Consider the following 21,373-nt stretch of genomic DNA (forward strand, 5'->3'; position numbering starts at 1 on the left):
CTGATCGTGAAATAATTGACTGCGATCATAATGCAACCAAAGATGCTACATATCTGACGGTGTAATCTGTATTTTAGTCTATTTTTGGAACTTGAGGAAGACGAAATGTACCTGTTCCCTTTATCTACTACTAGCTGACTATGCGATGTTGCCAATGTATGTATTTTTTCCAGTTTTCTATTAGTCCATCTTCTCCTTCACCTCTCCATCTCATTCTTTACCCCCTCTCTGTCCATCTCCACCCCCTCTCTCCGTCCACCCCCTCTACCACCCATTCTCTGTTCATCTCCTCCTGTCCATCTCTCTGTCCATCTCCTTCCCCTACCTTTTGTCAATCCGTCTTCTCCTTCCGCTTCTGTCTGTGCACTCCTCTTGCCTCTAATTCCAACTCCTCCCCCCCCCCTCTCTCTTTGTCCATCAGCTTCTCTCCCCACACTTTGTTCATTCGGCCTATCCTCCCCACTCTCAAATTTCTTCTCTTTCCTTTCTCCAATCGTCTGTTCGATGTTTATGACGTCGTATCTTCTGTACTATGTGTAGTACAATGATACAATTTTTCTTGCACATTCAGTTTTATATATCAATACTGTCTGCAAAATATTTCACGAATACAGTCAGTAGTAAAGTAGTAATAAACTAAAACGTCGTGCTTCATGTGATAATTTTACTGGATGGTCAGCGAAAATATAGTAAGCGATTAACTTTTTTCCTTTGATCATTATGTGGGGGGCATTGCAGAGAAAAAGTTTTCTTAAAGGTTTGAAATCATGTGTAAAATTTGTTATAAGTCGATAAGTGCTGTCATTCTCAAATGATATATGATTAAAGTATGGACATTCGCACATTGTGGGCTATACTGCTTTTCTTCACCCAGCCCCACCTCTTTGATAGGTAGGTGGTTCTTACCTCGACAGCGATTCTTTCCAGACTTTGAGTGATATGTGTACGAAGTGTGGTTGCGATCGATCTCGTGGTTTATGAGGAGATGTGGAATATATGTAAACTACTAGCCATTAAAATTGCTACACCAAGAAGAAATGCATATGATAAATGGGTTTTCAATGGACACATATATTATACTAGAAATGAAATGTAATTACATTTTCACGCAATTTGGGTGCATAGATCCTAAGAAATCAGTACCCATAACAACCACCTCTGGCCGTAATAACGGCATTGATACACCCGGGCATTGAGTCAAACAGAGCTTGGATGGCGTGTACAGGTACAGCTGCCCATGCAGCTTCAATACGATACCACAGTTCATCAAGAGTAGTGACTGGCGTATTGTGACGAGCCAGTTGCTCGGCCACCATTGACCAGACGTTTTAAGTTGGTGAGAGATCTGGATAATGTGTTGGCCAGGGCAGCAGTCGAACATTTTCTGTATACAGAAAGACCCGTACAGGACCTGCAACATGCCGTCGTGCATTATCCTGCTGAAATGTAGGTTTTTGCAGGGATCAAAAAATGGTTCAAATGGCTCTGAGCACTATGGGACTTAACTTCTGAGGTCATCAGTCCCCTACAACTTAGAACTACTTAAACCTAACTAACCTAAGGACATCACACACATCCATGCCCGAGGCAGGATTCGAACCTGCGACCGTAGTGGTCGCGCGGCTCCAGACTGTAGCGCCTAGAACCGCTGGCCACTCCGGCCGGCTTGCAGGGATCGAATGAAGGGTAGAGCCACGGGTCGTAACACATCTGAAATGTAACGTCCACTGTTCAAAGTGCCGTCAATGTGCACAAGAGGTGACCGAGACGTGTAACCAATGGCACCCCATACCATCACGCTGGGTGATACGCCAGTATGGCGATGACGAATACGCGCTTCCAAAGTGCGTTCACCGCGATATCGCCATACACGGATGCGACCATCATGATGCTGTAAACAGAACCTGGATTCATCCGAAAAAATGACGTTTTGCCATTCGTGCACCCAGGTTCGTCGTTGAGTACACCATCGCAGGCGCTCCTATCTGTGATGCAGCGTCAAGGGTAACCGCAGCCATGGTCTCCGAGCTGGTAGTCCATGCTCCTGCAAACGTCGTCGAACTATTCGTGCAGATGGTTGTTGTCTTGCAAACGTCCCCATCTGTTGACTCAGGGATCGAGACGTGGCTGCACGATCCGTTACAGCCATGCGGATAAGATGCCTGTCATCTCGACTGCTAGTGATATGAGGCCGGTGGGATCCAGCACTGCGTTCCGTATTACCCTCCTGAACCCTCCGATTCCATATTCTGCTAACAGTCATTGGAACGCGTCAAACGCGAGCAGCAATGTCGCGATACGATAAACCGCAATCGCAATAGGCTACAATCCGACCTTTATCAAAGTCGGAAACGTGATGGTACGCATTTCTCCTCCTTACACGATGCATCACAACAATGTTTCATCAGGCAACGCCGGTCGACTGCTGTTTGTGTATGAGAAATCGGTTGGAAACTTTCCTCATGTGAGCACGTTGTAGGTGTCGCCACCGGCGTCAACCTTGTGTGAATTCTCTGAAAAGCTAATCATTTGCATGTCACAGCATGTTCTTCCTGTCGGTTAAATTTCGCGTCTGTAGCAGGTCATCTTCGTGGTGTAGCAATTTTAATGGCCAGTAGTGTATATACACACAAAACCATTTTCATAACATGTGCGGATGTACAAATTATCTTCTGTGCAACAGAGAATTATATTTCAGACAAGTGCTGTTTGGTAAATTTTTGAGGAACAAGGTGTTTTCCTTCAGAAGTATCCATTTCTCAGGATAGTCTGTAAGATCGTGTCATATATGAAGGTATTATGGACATTGGTGACCAGGGTCTCTGCGCCTTGCGGACGACATTCTCAGTCCAGGAGGACTGCAGCGCTGCTGTTACCGCGCAGGGGGGTGGAGGAGGCGGCGGCGGTGGCGGAGGCGTCGTGCCCGCCCACGCCCGCGGCGTCGCCGTTCCGGGACCTGCGGCTGGCCCGCTGGGACGCGCGCCGCCTCTACCAGGTGGTGGACTCGCTGGTGCCCGGGGACCGCTTCGCCGAGCTGTCCGCGACCTGGCCCGTCTGCCTCGCCACGCAGAGCTCCCTCGAGAGGCTCAGCTCGCTCGTGCAGGTAATCACTGGACCGCGACCGCAGCAAGCCGGCAGGAGTATGTCGAGAAGCGACAACGACAGGGCAACAGCAGTCAGGCTAGGTGGATCAGTGGGTAAGCGTCAAGCTGCGAGCCTAAATGCCCAGTCTTCTATCCTCAGTAGATCCTGACATTCTTTCTGTCAAAATCGTTCTTTTCACCTCTGTAAATGATATATATGTATTTAGAAAATGGCAAGCTGCACTGTGGTTCAGGGCAGGACTCTGAGCTACACTGATCTACTCAGTGTTTCTGTTTCTGGCATCAGGAATTGCACAAACGAGCACTATAGGTTGTAAGGTGTGTGCGTGTGTTGAAAACAGAACTAATACCTTAGGCAGTCAAATGAAGCCCTGAACTATTAAGCTTGCGAGGTGCCTCTTTAATTCAGACGAATTTTGCATGAGAACTGGACATGCACTCGACCCCCTCCTTACATAACACCTAATTGATTATGTGCGCAACGCTAACGGAACAAAATGATGGTGAACCCTGCTGGTTGGTAAAATAAGGAGTGCACACTCACAATAATTTAATAAAAATCGTGATCTACTTAGAAAAAAGAGAATTTTATCATAATAAACAACAGGAAATGGGATTCTACATATATCTATGAAATGATATGCGGATTAAATATTACAATGAGATTTATTATACATCAGAACATAAATGTACATGATTATCGACACAGACAGTGGGTTAAAGGATAAGGTATACTGAAATATTATGAGCATAAGAGATGGCTCGAGAACATGGGGCTCTTACTCTCTGTAATGCAATAGATTGACGATAATGGCTGGAGGTCCTAATGAATCAAATATTAATCTCCCGACTATATAGCAGTATTGCAATTATTAGTGAGAGCTCAAACGGGATCACATGGAGATACAAGTAAGGTGGACTTGTAGCAAAGCGAGCGCGCGTGCTGCTGAGGGATTCAGTATAAAACTGATAAGGTCCTACAATGCCAGAGCCGCAAAATACTGTACCAGTACTGAAATCTGCAGCACGTCGTCGGTGAGCAGCGTACTGATGATGTAGGCGCCGACTTCTGCCGTGCAGCAACTCTGTGTCAACCCCTGGCCACGAAGGCTGTCCGAGAATTCGAAGTTCTTCCGAAAAAGAGCGACCAAGTCGCAAGACCGTCCGACTCCGACGAAGATCAGATCCCCAATTCCCTGCCTGCGCAACGCAAGAGCGAAGCCAACATTGCTCTACTCCCTACTCTTCTCGAAAACTGCGAATCAGCATTCAGTTCGGATTCCTCAATTCCCCCACACTGTCTCACAACATCATTCGCGCCAATAGCGAATGCGGTCAGTTGGTGCTAGGAATCTTCGTTCCGGACCGCCGGGACGGTAAACACATAAACTGCGGCGACGCTCAGACGTCTCGCAGGTCGTTTCGCCCTGCATACAATAGGCGAAACTCGACCGACGTCAGTCGTTCCGCCAGGCGTGTAATCCTATTGTACGAACTCCTCAGAATTCAGGGAAGTGCAGCCCCAAACCGGAAACGCAGTATGCCGCGTCCTCCTATGCTCGCCTCGCACAGGCCATCCAGTGAACTAACCCAACATGTTTAGGAATCAAGCGAAAAGTATTTTTTGAGCTCTCAGTACAAATACTCACATTACCATAACCTTATTCGGTCTGTTAGTACCGTGCAATGACATAGAACATTAATAAAATTGATGAAAATGAGAGGCGACATGCAAAAGAGGGCATGGAACCTCTCAACCTACTCAGTAATATATATATGTCCAGGTAAACGAATTATAAACGCAATCTCACCACGAATGTTTAACGCTATCGTCACAGACACTCATGAATACACAGTCGAAGGACGACTGAAATGAATTTTGCGTAGTTAACTGTTCAAACATTAAATAATTACGTAATGATTCATTAAGAAACTCTCAGACGATTGAACAGTGTGTTTGCTTTCGGCTTTTAGCTCCAAGCAGTACAATTAAGGATTTTTCTCAGATATATAAGCACTGGTTTCAGATTTGAAAAAAAAAAAAAACTTAAATCAATAGTTTCTTGAGCCATTAAAATCAGAACAGAAATTCAGGTTTCCCTACTAATATGGTATTTGGAAAGCCCCTTGCTATAATGTATTCCACAGTATATTTCGATGATCTCTCAGATCATTTCACATCGTACTCAGAGGGCAGCAATTTTCCGAAATGCAGCCAATTGCCCTCCCCCATTAGAAACCTAATTTCATACAAAGAAGTGGTATTTATTGGCAGTGATTTGCAGCTGCAGAACGTAATTCATTCAGTTAATTGTTTACGCTTTCTCAGAAAATTTATGTGCCACAGTCAGCGTCCAAAAGTGTGCACAATACAGCGATCTGACAGCTTGTAGCGGCGTAAGGGAAAAGCAGCAAATAAAACACTTCGTTTTAACGAAATATTTTTTTCCAAATTCATCAGGAAACATTATAAAATTAATAACAGGACATATAACGTTATTAGAAGACATTTATGACAAGATACATCAAATCACTTTGTTTCTTTCATTGTTAGAAGTTTGTGATAATATAGTGCATATAACTAAGGTTTGACTTATTTTTCCATAATTATTTCATATTCATTCTGTGAATGTCAAGTTTACAAATCACTCATGAGTTTTCCCTAAAATTAATGTGGAACGCATACCAAAATATCTCATTTGGCCTCTGTGGTACAGAGTGGAACGTGGAACCTTTCGGATGTTCGTTGTTGATGCACAGTAGTGGTTACCCATGCCGACGTTTGACGGACAGTTCGTGACGTGCTCCAGATACAGCAGACTTACTGAATCTATTGGAGGGATCCAAGACCTCACCTCCTCCGTTTGCGCCAATCATACAGCTAGCACCTCATCTGGACAGTAGAATGGTTCCATCACTAGGATGGAGTGGGTGTCATTCTGCTCGGCAACACCAATGTCCTCTGTGCACTCGATGAAAGTCGGTCATTTGTGACTCCAGCCAATAGTTGATCAGTCAGCCAATGCTTCGTGCAGTGAGTCTCAGCTTTGATCATGCCGTCCACCCCATGGATTGTTACATGGAAATTTTCAAGGAAAATTAATTGATTGGCCTTTCATGACACGTCAAAACATACAAGGCGTTTATAGAATGTTAGTGCCATTTCATTATTCTGCCACTATAGCACTAGTGTCGCAGTTACACACATTCGCATTCACCTCTCTGGTTCATTATTTTTCCACTGACGCCATTATAGCTGGATTGTGTTATGTTTACATTTGTTATTGGTCGTCCAAAATGTTTAAGCCAATCTCTGATTCCGCCAACTGTAAAGCGCGTTCTGTAATATGACTTTTGAATGCAAAGAATGTTAAGCCAACTGAAATTCATCGTCAACCTGTAGAGACTGATGAGGGGATGGAATGGTGAGAAGGGAGAAATGATGGACGAAGCACAGAGTGGGCGGCCTTTTACTGACAATGATTATTTGGCTGAGAAAGTGAATCAGAAAATTCATATAAACAGACGGTTGAGATCAGTTTCCAAAAATTTCAGAAAACTGTTTTGCATGAGATTGTCACAAATCGCTTAAATTTTCATAAATAGTGTTCCCGTTGGGTTGTGAAAATGCTTACGAATCCCTACAAAATTAAGGGACTTGGCAGTGATTTGACATTTATTACCTGATACAGTGATGAGGGTGACGAATTCTTAGACAGAACTGTGACCGGTGATGCAACTTTGGTTTCTAATTTCAATTCAGAATTAAAACACCAGACACTGAAATGGAGGCACTCACGATCCCTTTGCTCCAGTCCAAAAATTCGAAACAACTTCGTCAGCATAAAAAGTATGCACTGTTTTCTTGGACAGACATGGCAGTCTGCTTGTTGAGTTCCTACCCAGATGTGAAACAGTCAGTGCAGTACGTTACTGTGAAACACTGAGAAAACTTCGGTGCACAATACAAAACAAAAAGAGTGAAGTGCTCAGTCAAGGCATTCTGTTGCTTCATGACAACACACGTCCTCATTCTGCTAGTGTCATCCAAAACTTTATTCAACAATTCGTTTGGGAGCAGTTCGACTGCCTGCCGTACAGCCCGATCTCGCACCTTCTGACTACCACATGTTCCTCAACTTGAAGCGTCATTAAAAAAAAAAAAAGCCACTTTGACAGCGATGATGAGGCAAAAAAATGGTGTTCAGCAGTGGCTGTATTAGAGGAACAGAAAGTTTGTTTCCAGCTATGACAATTGTCTGAACAATGGTGGCAACAATCTAGAAAAATAAATTAAGAAATGCTCTTTCCTGTAAACTTAAATTTCTGTTAAAATGTTTTTGTGAGTTTTTTCCTTTTTATTTCAAAATGGTACTTACTTTCTGGAGATGCTTCGCACATATACGTGTGCTTCATTAATGTATGTAATCTCGCAAAGTTTGACCTCCTATTATAGACACAATTAGTTATTCCATTCTGTTTCTGATTTATCAAGCATTTTAAATTCGTAACAATAAAAGGTTTGGTATATGAAACCGCAAATAGTAACCTAATCACATGGCATTATAAAATATACCTCACATCACAGACAAAATAAAACTAAACAGTATCCATGACTGTGTGGAGCAGAGGTATCATATTATGTAGATACAATAGTAGGAATCATATAGAGTTTCAGATGTACTTTGAACTTAAATAACCTTGAAAGGTGAAAGTGTTACGGCAGTTTGCCTGAATGCTAGGGGCAATGACATCATCATCATCATCATCATCAACATCATCATCATCATCATCATCATCATCAACATCAACAAGAACAACGACCTTGAACATATAACATCGTCAGTATGAAAGTTGTGGGAAATTAAAAAAGCCAATATGGTGAGCAGCAGGAAATTTAAAAATCAAAGATGACACTGGCGGGAAAATAAAAAAGTAATGTGGCAGAAAATTAAAAAAAATATATAAATAATTCAAAACGCTGAAGGTGGTTACATTTTATTATTTTATTTCAGTTTAAAAAGATTGTATTTTCGAGTTACTCATCTTTATCTTAGGCCATGTTTCATCTCTGTCTTGTTGTATCACCAACGTCCTTGGTCTTCTCTTGTTGAAAATAAGCATTTCGCATTTAATGGCTTATAAAGTTGCTCTTAGGTATTACGCAAACTTGTATTTTAAGTTATGTAATATATTAGTGTTTTCAAAAAAGCACATCGTCTTTAGTATGGTTTGTTGTTCAAAGGTAGTAGTTTAAGGCTGTTCAAGGTAATGGCATTGTGGCACTTTATTTGAGAAACCACAGTCATGTTTCAGCTATCAAATTTGACGAAGTGCGTGTGTGAGTATGTGTGTGCGTGCGTGTGTCTGTCTATGTGTGTAAATCTTTGTGATACATGATGTAAACAATGTATTTTTTGTGTTGCTGGGAATTGTTTGCAAATGTTTTAGACCTGGAAAGAACACTGTGACATTTAACAAGCATCATAGGACAATTTAGACTTGAGAATAAATTAATTTAAGGCACATTTGTGTCTTACAGCATCTATGATACAGAAATAGAACTAACCACATACTCAAGTGACGTTATATGTAATTTTTGAATATATGTGTTTAAATATGGTGGAAAAAAGTTCAGATAACTCGGATGCTTTTGAACATGGCCAAGATGCCTGCTCTGGGGCAGTATTGGGATTGGCTGTGTAATGTCTCTTGCAGCGGTCTCTCCGCGATATTTTCAGAAATTTTATAAATTGTATAACTCAGTAAATATCTCGAAATATCTCTTCTTATCTTACCGATTCCTAAACTTTGATATACGATGATTATCAATGCAAAGTAGTTTCAAGCCCTATTATTCCTTGGAAGGTCCATTTACTCCATGGAATAGCTTCTCTGCTATCTATGTTTTCTCTTACGAAAAGAATGAAGGAGATCTTGCCGATTAGCCGTGAAAGAAGGAAGGTGTATATGTATGTATTGTTGAGTTAGTCGCCATCTTGATGAGATTCTGTATGAGAAGGAATTTAATACATGAAATAAACTAAAGTAAGTGTGTTCGCGTAATATTTAACTGATAATTATTGACAGTGGCTGCTTACTACGCTATGTTGCACGGGATCAGTGGGGAACGTCTGATTTACACTGGACGAACCTGCCGGTTTGTATGCTCAAGATATCCAGTTCAAATAAATAGGCTAACATGGTCTTACCAGCCGATCTCCGGTCTTCCCCATGTGATCACCGTAAGTTAATAATCATTACAAATGTTTTCAGGAGATCGACTGACAATTTTCGTCGCACCGAGACTTCGAAATTGCTTCACTGCCTTATGGAATTTAAGTTGAGCTCAATTTAATCAGGATAGAACAGTATTGAACTGTGTGAATGTGATAAGCCTGCTTTGTGAATGAAAATTCCCTTAATATACGCATGTTTTTACTATCCTGGTCAGTGAAGCTAAATCAGGCCGGTGTGAGAGAGGTTTTTAAATTTTTTGAATACCACACAAAAAAATATTAAAGCTGTTTCACTTTAATGACCTGTAAAGTAGTTTTAGATGTGGAAATATTGAAAATTACATCATTTACGTAATTTTTAGATAATTACTTTTGAACATTCCGCAAAAAATCATAATGCTTAGAGCCTTTTGAGCATGGCCAAGATAGCTACAAAATGGTTGGCTGTTCTGATTTTAATGATCTGCAAAGTACTTTAAAATGTGGAAATGCTGCAACTTACACTTTACGTAATTTGTTTGATAAATACTTATGAATGTGGCACAAAAAAGTTTACAGTGTCACCATACTTTTGAGCATGGTCAATAATTTTGATCACTGACAAGATGACTATGTTCTGATTGGTTGTGTTATTTTATTGACATGTAAAGTACTTATCGTTGCGGAAATAAAGCAATATACACCTTTCACGAAATCTTTTGGATGAATGCTTATGAACATGGCACAAAAATTTCAAAATGTGTTCAAACTTTTGTGCATGGCCAGTACTTTTGAGCATGGCCAAGATGGCTGCTATGGGATTACAATTTGATTAGCTGTGTCAGTTTAATGACCTGTAAGGTACCAGGCTCTGATTGGTGGAGAGAGGAGGGGATGACAGGTAGAGGAGAGGGGCTGCAACTTGTCTTGGATATTTTTGAATTTTTGAAAACTTTTCTGAATTGCCCTGCAACTTGCTTTTGGATTTCCCAACAATACCATCTTTGATTTTTAAATTTCGAACTAAGTTCCAATTTAATGATGTTATGTATTCAAGGTCAGTGTTGGCATCATGCCCATGGAGTGCACTAACACTTTTACTTTTAAGGTTATTTAATGACTGGGTGTTTGTGGTGTCCTCATCATTTCATCATCATCTAGGAAAGTGGCGAAATTGGACTGAGCAAAGATTGGGAAATTGTACGGGCGCTGATAACCACGCAGTTGAGCGCCCCACAAACCAAACATCATCATCAAGGTTATTTAAGGGCAAATTGGATCATAAGTCCTATTGTATTTCTACTAACAACAAATAAAATTCATGGTACAAGTACCCAGTCAAGGATCCATGAACTTATTATTTATCTTTCTCTCCACTGCACATGATTATATGATTATTAGCGCCACATAAAATCTAAGTTAACCCATAACTCCTAGCTAAGTTGAACATAAGTACCAAGTTTCATTACTTGTATCTGTTTATGACATGATCTACAGCCCTTTTACTTCAATTTTTTAGGCATCTCTTCTACAATTTCAACTTTACCTGTAGAATAACTTAAAAAAATATGGTACACAATACATCATAACAAACATATAAAAATATGGTAGGATGTATTGAGATTCTCATGTTAATCTTAACAGTCCACTTAGATGTGTAGATACAACCATGCAGACAACTTCAGGTAGTAAATATGTGATGTGTTTGCAAGAAGACTACTAGACACAGAGAAAAAACAGCTAACACACTGAAGTGGGTACATATTAATGTACTAATCGTGACAATATCTGCACTTATATCCCTTAACACCCGATTTATCATTCAGTAATTCTTCTCTTATACTACACTGATTATTTTCCTTATGAGTATCATCTTTAATTTTCTGTTCATATTGATTTGTTTTTCGTGATTTTAACACTTTCTCCGTTCATCTTCTTGTCCTTCCATCTAATTTTCATCCTTTACATTTACACAAGTCTCTCCAGAATTCCTTATTCAGTCGTAAACATACGTGAACCTCTTATAAGGTCAGTTTGTTGACCTTGTTTCATTGATCTGCAAATATATAAAAAAAGGGGAGACAACAGATATCACACCAAATGTAATCCAAAAGTCTTACATAATGTAAGATGTAGATCTGTACAGCTTTTTTACCTGAATCTCTTGATGTTGCAGATGTGATGATTTCCGTGAGATCTCTTACGCCTAGGAATCTCGGTTGCAACTGAGCTTGGGTGAAACTCATGTTCCACCATATTCGGTCCTAAGTGTACTGGAAAGAACACATGTATAAGTGAACGCCCATTTGCTGTATCGTATATGCGACATGACATTTTTAGCACCGTCTCCTCTACTCTGAATGACTTCATGGACCCCTCTTTCCTTTGTCATTTGTCTTGCCCCTCATAACGCCCTTCCTGATGTTTTCCAAACCTAATTTTGCTTCATCACCACATCTCTGTCTGCCAGAAGCTGGTAGTGGTACATTCTTCCACATCTCGTCCGGTGGAAGCTGATTTCTCAGAACTAATACAGGTGCTGAGGATGTAGAATCGTTTGGCAATTCATTTATTATATTTTGAAATGGGTGTATGTATGAGTTCCACGATTTGTGACACCTCTGGCAATAAAGTCTACATAATTTACCAAGCTCGTTCATGAGACACTCAGATGTATTAGATGTTCCATGGTAAGATGAAATGTAAATTGACTTTATTCTTATGCTGCGCAAAGCAAGCTTACAAACTACTGATCTAAACTGTGGACAATGTCGAAGATAACTTTTTGAACATGAGTAGTTTTATAAAGAAAGTGAGTTAGAAACACTTGTAAAACAGACTGACTCTCCTCAATAGCTTGAGTTATACATACTTGGAAACCAACTCAGCAACAACAAAAACATAAGACTGATGTTGCCTTATTCTTGGAAGGGAATAAAAAAATGTATGGCCGCAAACTCTCTGAAGCTCGGTGGAATGATAGGAAGTAAATGCATTGTTGACAGTTTCACTATTTAGTAAGGTCTGCATGAAGCTGAATCTTTATGGATACAGTTGGCCATGTTCAGAAACCAACACGTCTCATGCAGTTTGTGAATACATTTCCTTCACCTAAAGTGTGCCTAACTCAAATGCATGTGCCAAATCAATTTGTTGATTAATTTGTTAGAAGGACAAATAACCCAGTGTCAATTATTTTCATTTCTGTCCAAAACAAAGTCCCATCTCTAACCAAGTAAATATATTTAATTTAACATTATCTTGTTCTCTCAACTTCATAGTCACCTATCTCAATGATGGATCTTTATCTGGATTTTTTGTGCATTATGCTGAAGTGAACACACACGGAAATAATCAAATGCTTATGAGCATCCTCGGTCCTATTACTCAACTCTATAGGAGATCATGAAAGAGCAGCAGTGATGACATTATCTTTACCAGAAGTGTAAATCAGTGAGAAGCTGAACTCTTGTAAATACACACCCACCTGGATAAACAAAAGAGGTCAACTTTGCACTTATCAAAAATTCTATACTATATAGACCTTGGCACTCGACCAAATAAATAACGCCTGAACTTCACAAATGCCCATACAACAGGCAGGGCTCAGAGACTGAATAGTTGTGTTCACACTTAATGAGCAGCTGACTCATAAAAGCAACAGTATTGCACTTCATAACTCCATCTAATGCATATTATTGGAAGAGCTCTGCATCAAGATTGATCTTAGAACTGTTTGATCTTAGACAAAAATCTATATTCAAAACAGAATATGACAGGTGAGGAGGCTTCAGAAGAATCTCTTTCACATCCTCAAACACTGCCTGTGCAATCCGAAGAAGCGTTCTAGCCATCAATGCATACAGTCATGGTGTAGCCAAAATGTTCTAATTCATAAATACTTTATAAAAGTTAATTAATTCCAAGAATACACGAATCTGTTTTCACGTTTCTGGAGCGAGAGAATCGTGAATCGCCTCAATTTGATCTGGTTTAGGTGGAACCTCCGATGCAGTCACAATGTGTTTAAGAAATTTCGCCTGACTTCTACGAAACTCTGACTATTCTATGTCCACAGTGACACCATACTCTCTGAAGACATTCAACAATCTGTCTAAAACCTCAGCGTGTTTTATCCAGCTCTGCTTGGCAATCAACACATTGTCAACACATTCTCAAATCTGCTGGAAGAATACTATTAAAATGGAACTGACGTGCCTCTCGCTCCAAAGGGCAACTTGCGAAATAGATAACGAAAGCCATAACACACAAATGCTTCCTAGTTTTCGACATGAGGGGTGCAACTCTGTTTGCCGATAGCTTGTCTAAATCAATGAGAAACAGCACTCTAACACCGCGAAATCTTTGAAAAAGCTCATTTAACGTCGATGATCCATCAGTTTCATTTTCATTTGCTTAGAATTCAACACCAACCTACTACGATCTACTTTCTTAAGAACCATCAAAATGGGCTGTATGACAGCAGGCTCGATGACATTTTTCAGTAACATTTTCTGAATCTCACTCTCTATAAAACAGTGGTATGGGATACGGTATGATAAAAATCCTTTTTTGCTCCTTAATCTTGAATTGGTGTGAAAACCTTTAACTAGTCAATTTCCTGTTACTATCTTGTGTGTCTCCCCAGTACATTCAACCCAGTTCCATATTTCTTGTGAAGTATAACAATCTCATTGGCAATTTATTGATAAGATTGCACGAGCACTACCCTCACTCACAACAGGCTTTGACTGAAAAGACCGAGCGAGGTGGTGCAGGGGTTAACGAACTAGACTAAGATTTGGAAAGATGACAGTTCAAATCTCCATCTAGCCTTCCAGATTTAGTTTTTCCGTGATCTTCCTAAATCGCTCCAGGCAAATGCCAGGTTGGTTCGTTTGCATCGCGCACGGCCGATTCCCTTCCCCCCTCCTTTCGTAATCCATATTTAGTACCTAATGACTGCTGTCGACAGGACGTTAAAATCCAATCTTTTATTCTTCTGTTTTCGACCCAAAAGACAAATAAGAACTGGTGAGAAAATTAAGACAGTGGTTTGAACTCTTCTTCTTAAACGCACATTGATCAAAACTCAGCTGCAGAATAGAAGCATTGCGCTTCAAACTCACTGGATTGAAACCGAAGTCCATCACGTAATGATGGGAATAACTGAATGTAAACATATGGCTCAGTCGGTTGTTGGAAAACGATCGCCTCATTCAGCTGTACTTTTACGTATCGGTTGAAAAAAGTCGATACAATCCGTTTTAGTTTTTCGTATTGACTGAATTATTCATCCTATCTTTTCAGGTGAACCAATCTGTAGTATGTCAGCTGAACCATTTATTCGTACTCTCAACTGAAAACACTTTCTCATGCTTTAGTTGACGAGCTACCCACTCATTCTTCTGAGTGAAATCAGTCTATAGTATTTTCATTGTTTGAACTATACTAAACTAAACTACATCCGAACAGGCCTTGGAGGCCCAACGGTACAGACCGGACGCCGCGTCATCCTCAGCCGACAAGAGCCACTGGATGCGGATATGGAGTGACATGTGGTCAGCACACCGCTCTCCCGGCAGTATATCAGTTTACGAGGCCGGAGCCGCTAGTTTTCAATCAGGTAGCTCCTCAGTTTGCCTCACAAGGACTGAGTGCACCCCGCTTGCCAACAGCGCTCGGCAGACCGGATGGTCACCCATACAAGCGCTAGCCCAGCCTGACAGCGCTTAACTTCGGTGATCTGACGGGAACCGATGTTACCACTGCGGTAAGGCCGTTGGCTGCTTGAACTATAACTCTACTGATGTACAACTGGGGTATGTGTACCACCAGAAGTTACCCTTAACTCAAGGGGTGTGCAGGGACATTTCGTGGGCACAACAGATTTAAAATAAGGATTATATATGTTCATTGAATTATTAGTTAATACACTAATTGCTCTTTACATAATTAAAAACTGATTAATATATTGCTGTGGTTTAAGTTGTTCCGAATGCAATTAACACATAACTAAGCTGATGTATCATTGAGGGTACAAAATGGAGTATAAAAGTTCCCTTACGGATGCTTGAGGAAGAAAGGAACATCGTCGGATTTTAGCGCCTGTTTACATAATTTTTACGGAAATAATGACACGATGTCAACTAATTAAAAATCATTTGAATCTAACCCTTAAACACTTATTCAGCCATTTATTTGTGTGGAAGGTAAACAGACTGCCTGACAAAAACGTGAAGCACACAGAAGACACTGCTGGATGTTAATGTAACTTCGTGCATGTAAACATTATTGGTAGGTATGTAAATGATTAGGGTTGGAATTCTCAGTGATGAGTAAAACGGCATCTAGAATGCATTACTATTGCTTGTGTTCAGTGTTGTTACCAGGCCTGGTGGAATGTACAAGGGCCATGAACAGCATCAGATGTTTTGTGATGAAAAACACAGAGATACTGAGTACTTGTTAGACAGTGTTATCAGCACCTGACAGAGTTTGAAATGGACCTCGTTGTGGATCTGCATTCGGCCGGTTGAATCGTGCGATATCCAGATATTAGGGCATTTTGATACGACAATTGCTTGATGTTGGACCGTATTGGAACATGAGGCCAGCTTCCGATCGACTACTTCTGACCATCAAAAAGGAGGATCACTGTATTGTGTATGAAGCACGTCTTAACGTCTTTCACATCGATACCTGCCATATGAGAGAAAGTAATAGACTTCCTGCAATATTCAGTGTCGTCCTGTACCATTGGTCGGAGACTAGCAGCAGGCATCCAATGCATAGGCTGCTATTAACACCACAACACAAACAGCCTATTAATCCGTAAGGTCTTCTTTTTTTTAGTAAAAAACGGTTTTGAAGATTCTTAAATATTACGACAAACGGCTGTATTTGGGCTGCTGCTGTAACCAGGAAGCATAGATTGCGGTTGAATAGTGTAGCATTGTGTTAAGCGATGGATCGCGGTTCTGCGATACCACAGATGAAAATCGTCGGTGCCTATGGCGGCGACTTTGTAAGTGCTCTCATCCTTCCAGTGTTTTGGAGAGGTACAGAGCTGTTACTCCTGGCGACTTCAGGTCACGGTTGGTTGACTGAGGGAAATTGATGGCACAGTAATACATCACTGACATCCTGGACCCTCATGTGTTATCTCTCATGTGACAGTATCATTCTGCCATTTTTCAACAGGAAAATGTTCGTCCACACATGCGACATGTCTCTATATATGTTCGCGTGGTGCTGAGGTACTGCTGTGGTCAGGACGATACTCAGATCTGTACCAAACAGAACATATGTGAGGCTAGCTTGGACGTCAACTATGTCCTAGAGCCAGTATCCAGGTTATCAGGGACAGGTTACAACACTTGCTTGTGAGCTTGCCTCAGGATACGACAGGCCTTTAAACGACTCAGTGCATTTATCCAGGCCAGTGGAGGTGCAACGTCATACTGATAAGTGGAATCCTACTGCCGAGTTTTTTGTAAATTTCACTCGATATTGCAATCACCGAAATATCAGATACCCTCTCGTACCCTCCTGCCCTTTTGGATGCTTCACTTCTTTTGTTTCAGGTAGTGTATATTCTGTGGAAAAATACGTTGCTGGCTATCTACGTACAAATCACACCTGTTTTAATCTGACAACCTATGAAAAACAATTTCTTTACTATTTCACAAGCGTGAAGAAATAATGTTCACACCCCTCTGAGCCACTGGGAGCGGCAACTGGAGCAACCTGATCACCCATGCGTTCAGTTCTAAGAGGAAACTTTCTATCGTTTTGGCGTTGTTAAATCTTCTGGCTGCCGCCTGTTATCGCCTACGACACTATTCTTGTGTCATAAACGGCAGCACGTAACTATGCCATGTACTACTATCTGGTAGCTGTAAACAGTTTAGTGCTGCTCGGCTGTTAATGGCGTGGCTATGTGCTATTGTTTATAGTGTACCGAACGTCACGACTACAGCTTTTAAACCCAACGAACTACGTACTGTCCATGGCATCGACAATGTAGTTAACGGTCTAAATAACAGAGATTGCTTAAAGAGCATATTCCGATTGATCGAAGCAGATAGAGTTGCAAACACAATTTTGTGAATTAAGAAAAGGAAAAATACTGCGAGGAAAAAGTTCAATTGCAAATGAACAGGCAACTTTCAGTCTGCATAGCTGGTCAATGTGGTGTTCATTCTGTTGTGGTGCACGAGAGAGAGGGGAAATGACTTTGCGTAACAGTTGGTGGAACATGCTTGCTTGCCTTTCTTGATGACAAAGCCTCTTGCTGATAGTGTGTAGCAACGCATGTAACATGTCTTTTTCTGACCACCCGTAAGAGGTGGTCACCTCAGCCAGTTTCCAGCTTTGTTCGGCCTGAAGAAAATGAGCCAGTCTTTCAGTAACCGTCCTAAATGGGTGTAGATTGGAGCTGACTAGGCTGATTTTATGGGAACTAATTTCCCCATGATGGCCAATGTTTCCTATATCTATTGTAGAATATGTTCTTAAAGTACTTTCAGAAGATGTCACCTTACGGAAGTGCTATAAGTAGAAGTAGGAAACGACCAATGAAATGTGTGTCCTCTGTTCCTGATTCTGATCAGATGAAAGGCGTAAATGTTAAATAATGTAGTGGAATGGTGTGGAGTCGGCCATCAGCTCTCGTGGAGTTGATGTGGCAAGTAGTGCGCTCTCTGATCCGGAGGCTGTGTTTTAAAGTGGATATTATTTATGAAGTCTGAAGTTAGTGATCCTTCCGACGAGGTTACTTCTCCGCCATTGAAAACCTACGCAGCATGCGAAAGTGTGTTCTGCGCGCGTGCTCGTTCTGCTTAGGCAACTTATTGATTTTCACGGCGAGTCTAGCGGCTTAGTGAGCGTGGACTTAGTTCTGTAGGAAGAGTCCTCAGAGCAGAGTATGGAGCCCTTAGCCAGCCGGAGGTGGTGTTGGGTAAAAGTGACGGACTTGTCTAGAGCTTAAAGTTCATTTGTTTCTTTGGAAATCAGAGATGATAAAATGGTTCAAATGGCTCTGAGCAGTATGGGACTTAACATCTATGGTCATAAGTCCCCTAGAACTTAGAACTACTTAAACCTAACTAACCTAAGGACATCACACACATCTATGCCCAAGGCAGGATTCGAACCTGCGACCGTAGCGGTCACGCGGTTCCAGACTGAAGCGCCTAGAACCGCACGGCCACACCGGTCGGCAGAAATAATATTTTGTTGTGACCCTTCTCTATTGACTTTGAACTATATTGCTGATTTGTTGTTTAGAAATTACCGACGGGAATTGTTAGGGGCCAGTTGGTGGCGGTGCACGAGCTATCTGCAGTGAACATGTTTCATTCCAATGGTCGAATTTCGGAATTTTTCCTAAAAGTAGTTAGACAGCTGCAGGACTTCTAATTGCTGACTTTGGCTGTGAAGTATTAACATCTACATATACATGACTACTCTGCAATTCACAATTAAGTGCCTGACAGAGGGTTGATCGAACCATCATAAGGCTATTTCGCTACCATTCCACTCTCGAACAGTGCGCTGGAAAAACGAACACCTAAAGCTTGCCATACGAACTCTCATTTCTCCTGTTTTATTATACTCGTCATTTCTCCCTTTGTAGGTGAGCACCAATAAAATATTTTTACTTTCGGAGGAGAAAGTTGATGATTAAAATTTCGTCCAAAGGTCCTGCCGCAAAGAAAAACGCCTTTGTTTTAATGACTGCCACCCCAATTTGCGTAACGTATCCGTGGCACTCTCTCACCTGCGTCGCGGTAATACGAAACGAGCAGCCCTTTTTTTAACCTTTCTTGATATCCTCCGTCAGTCCTACCTAATGTGGAAATCTCACCGCTCAGCAGTACTCCAGAAGAGGACGACAAGCATAGCGTAGGAAGTCTCTTTAGTGGACATGTTGCATCTTCCAAACATACTGTCGGTAAATTGCAATCTACGGTTAGATTTCCCCACAATGCTATCTATGTGATCATTTCAATTTAAGTAATTCGTAACTGTCATTCCTAAGTATTTAGTGAAATTCCCTACCTCATATATCGTGTAACCGATATTTAACGGATTCTTTATGGTTTCATATGGATGACTTAACACTTTGCGTTGTTGAGAGTCAATTGCCAATTTTTGTGCCATGCAGTTGTCTTTTCTAAGTCATTTTGCATTTGGTTTTGATCATGTGACGACTTTACGAGACAGTAAACGAGAGCAACACTTGCAAGTAATCTAAGAGGACTGCTCAGATTGCCTCTCAAGCCGTTTATGTAGACCAGGAACAGCAGAGTGCCCACAATATCGTCAGATATCACTTCTGTTTGACTCAAAGACTTCCCGTCAGTTACTACACACTATGAAATTTCTGACGGGAAACGACGATTCCAGCCGCAAAACTGCAGACGATAGTCCGTAGACTGCAACTTGTTTAGAAGTCGCTTATGAAAGCCTTCTGGAAATAGGAATCAATTTGAGATACCCTGTCGATAACAGTCGCTACTTCATGTGAGTAAAGAACTACTTGTCTTCACAAGACTAATAATTTCTGAATCCGTGGTGAGCATTTGTCAATAAATCGTTCTCTTCGAGGTAATTCATAATGTCCTTGCCCTGCGCGTCAAAACGAGGCTGTAGACCCAAATTTAGTCTGACTTTATGGTGTATCAGCGTAGACAAATAATCCGGCTCCGGTAATATACGTTTCTGATGAAATCCTCTAAACCGTACTTCGCGTTATATGTTTCGCGCATCGCCAAGAAAGAGAGCGTGACTCCAGAGTCAGCTTCGCTTGCCTATATGGAGAACTTATATGCTCAGTTTCCAATAGCTTCACTACAAAAAATCTACCAACAGTTACACGAACCACGGCACTGAAAAGCCCCAAAAGTAATATGGTTCCCTCATAAATTTCTACTTGTAACTAGACAGGTGACGGTCCATTAGATGAAATTACACAGAGGAATTAAATGAAGCTTTTTCACTTTAAATGACTCAGTAATCAGTTAAATTACATGTAGATGTTTTAAGAAAATGTTATAAAAAATGGAGATCAAAGAAAACATTAGTCCTCCTCCTGTGGTTCAAGTCAAGAAGTTAGGATTTGTTGGGGTCTTCCGTATAGTATACTGTAACAATAACGGAAGCAATAAAAAAAACTAAACTCCACAGTTTCATTCTCTTGGTTGAGTTTTTCCTAAAATATATTTTTATTTATTAATTTAGTATTAAAATACAAAACCTCCAAAAAACACACTTCGACTTAAAATATGGTGTCTGCACTGTACCGCCTCTTCCGCCTTTGATATTGTATGTAGTGGGTCACTGGGCACACGAGCCAGACTAAGCAATGTGCGATGAATCACTATTGCTGACGTCAGCATCAGCACTATCTTATCACTGAGCTCATTCCGAGTATCCTAAGGTGCTCAGGCTAGTTTATTGAAAGATTTTACTGACGTAGCATCATCACTTCTTTACCATTCTGGGAATGCTACCATGTTCATGCAGTTGAGCTTATTACATTTCACTGACGTCAGCATCGTCGCATTTGGCCACGAGCCAAGACCATGGAGAGGGAGGGCAGGGCCCACCCCCACGACTCCCGTCCCCTGCCTACCGTCCCCAACGCCAACATCCATGCCGCCCCACCCCAGCGCGCTCGGCAGGTAATAGCATGGCATTTTCATGCACGTTGTCATACGGTGACCAAATGGTTGATGCGCGGTACGCTTCGTTCTCCCTTTTCGTGGGAGCGAGAATCAGCTGCAGTTCACTCGTGCGTTCAACGCATGTACTGTTTCGTTCTCGAAATCCAACGCGCCCGTGAGCTCGCCTGGAACACTAGCACGTACTTGTGCTCGTAATACGATGCGTCTGCCTATCGTCTACATGCACTACAGGATACATAAACCAACGCGACTGCTGAGTATCCGGAACACGACGCGCCAGAACACCCTCTCGCCCACGCTCCATAGAGAATCTGTGACGTTACGATATTATAACCAATATGTATGAACAAATTACTTA

At 41.3% G+C, this 21,373-nt stretch overlaps 1 protein-coding gene and 1 pseudogene across 1 annotated transcript in view; one reads left to right on the top strand and one right to left on the bottom strand.

Moving 5' to 3' along the window:
* Positions 1-2,923: 2,923 nt before the first annotated feature.
* Positions 2,924-21,373, top strand: part of LOC126095532 (beta-1,4-glucuronyltransferase 1) — a gene marked incomplete at its 5' end in the record, with an annotated part of 86,343 nt that continues 67,893 nt past the window's right edge. Inside the window, one exon of the mRNA XM_049910314.1 lies at positions 2,924-3,103. Within this exon, the coding sequence (XP_049766271.1) occupies positions 2,924-3,103 (180 nt within the window). The remainder of the gene's footprint in view (positions 3,104-21,373) is intronic.
* Positions 14,992-15,109, bottom strand: LOC126096118 (5S ribosomal RNA; annotated as a pseudogene).

The sequence above is a fragment of the Schistocerca cancellata genome, chromosome 8, assembly GCF_023864275.1.
Source record: "Schistocerca cancellata isolate TAMUIC-IGC-003103 chromosome 8, iqSchCanc2.1, whole genome shotgun sequence".
NCBI classification, from domain to species: domain Eukaryota; kingdom Metazoa; phylum Arthropoda; class Insecta; order Orthoptera; family Acrididae; genus Schistocerca; species Schistocerca cancellata.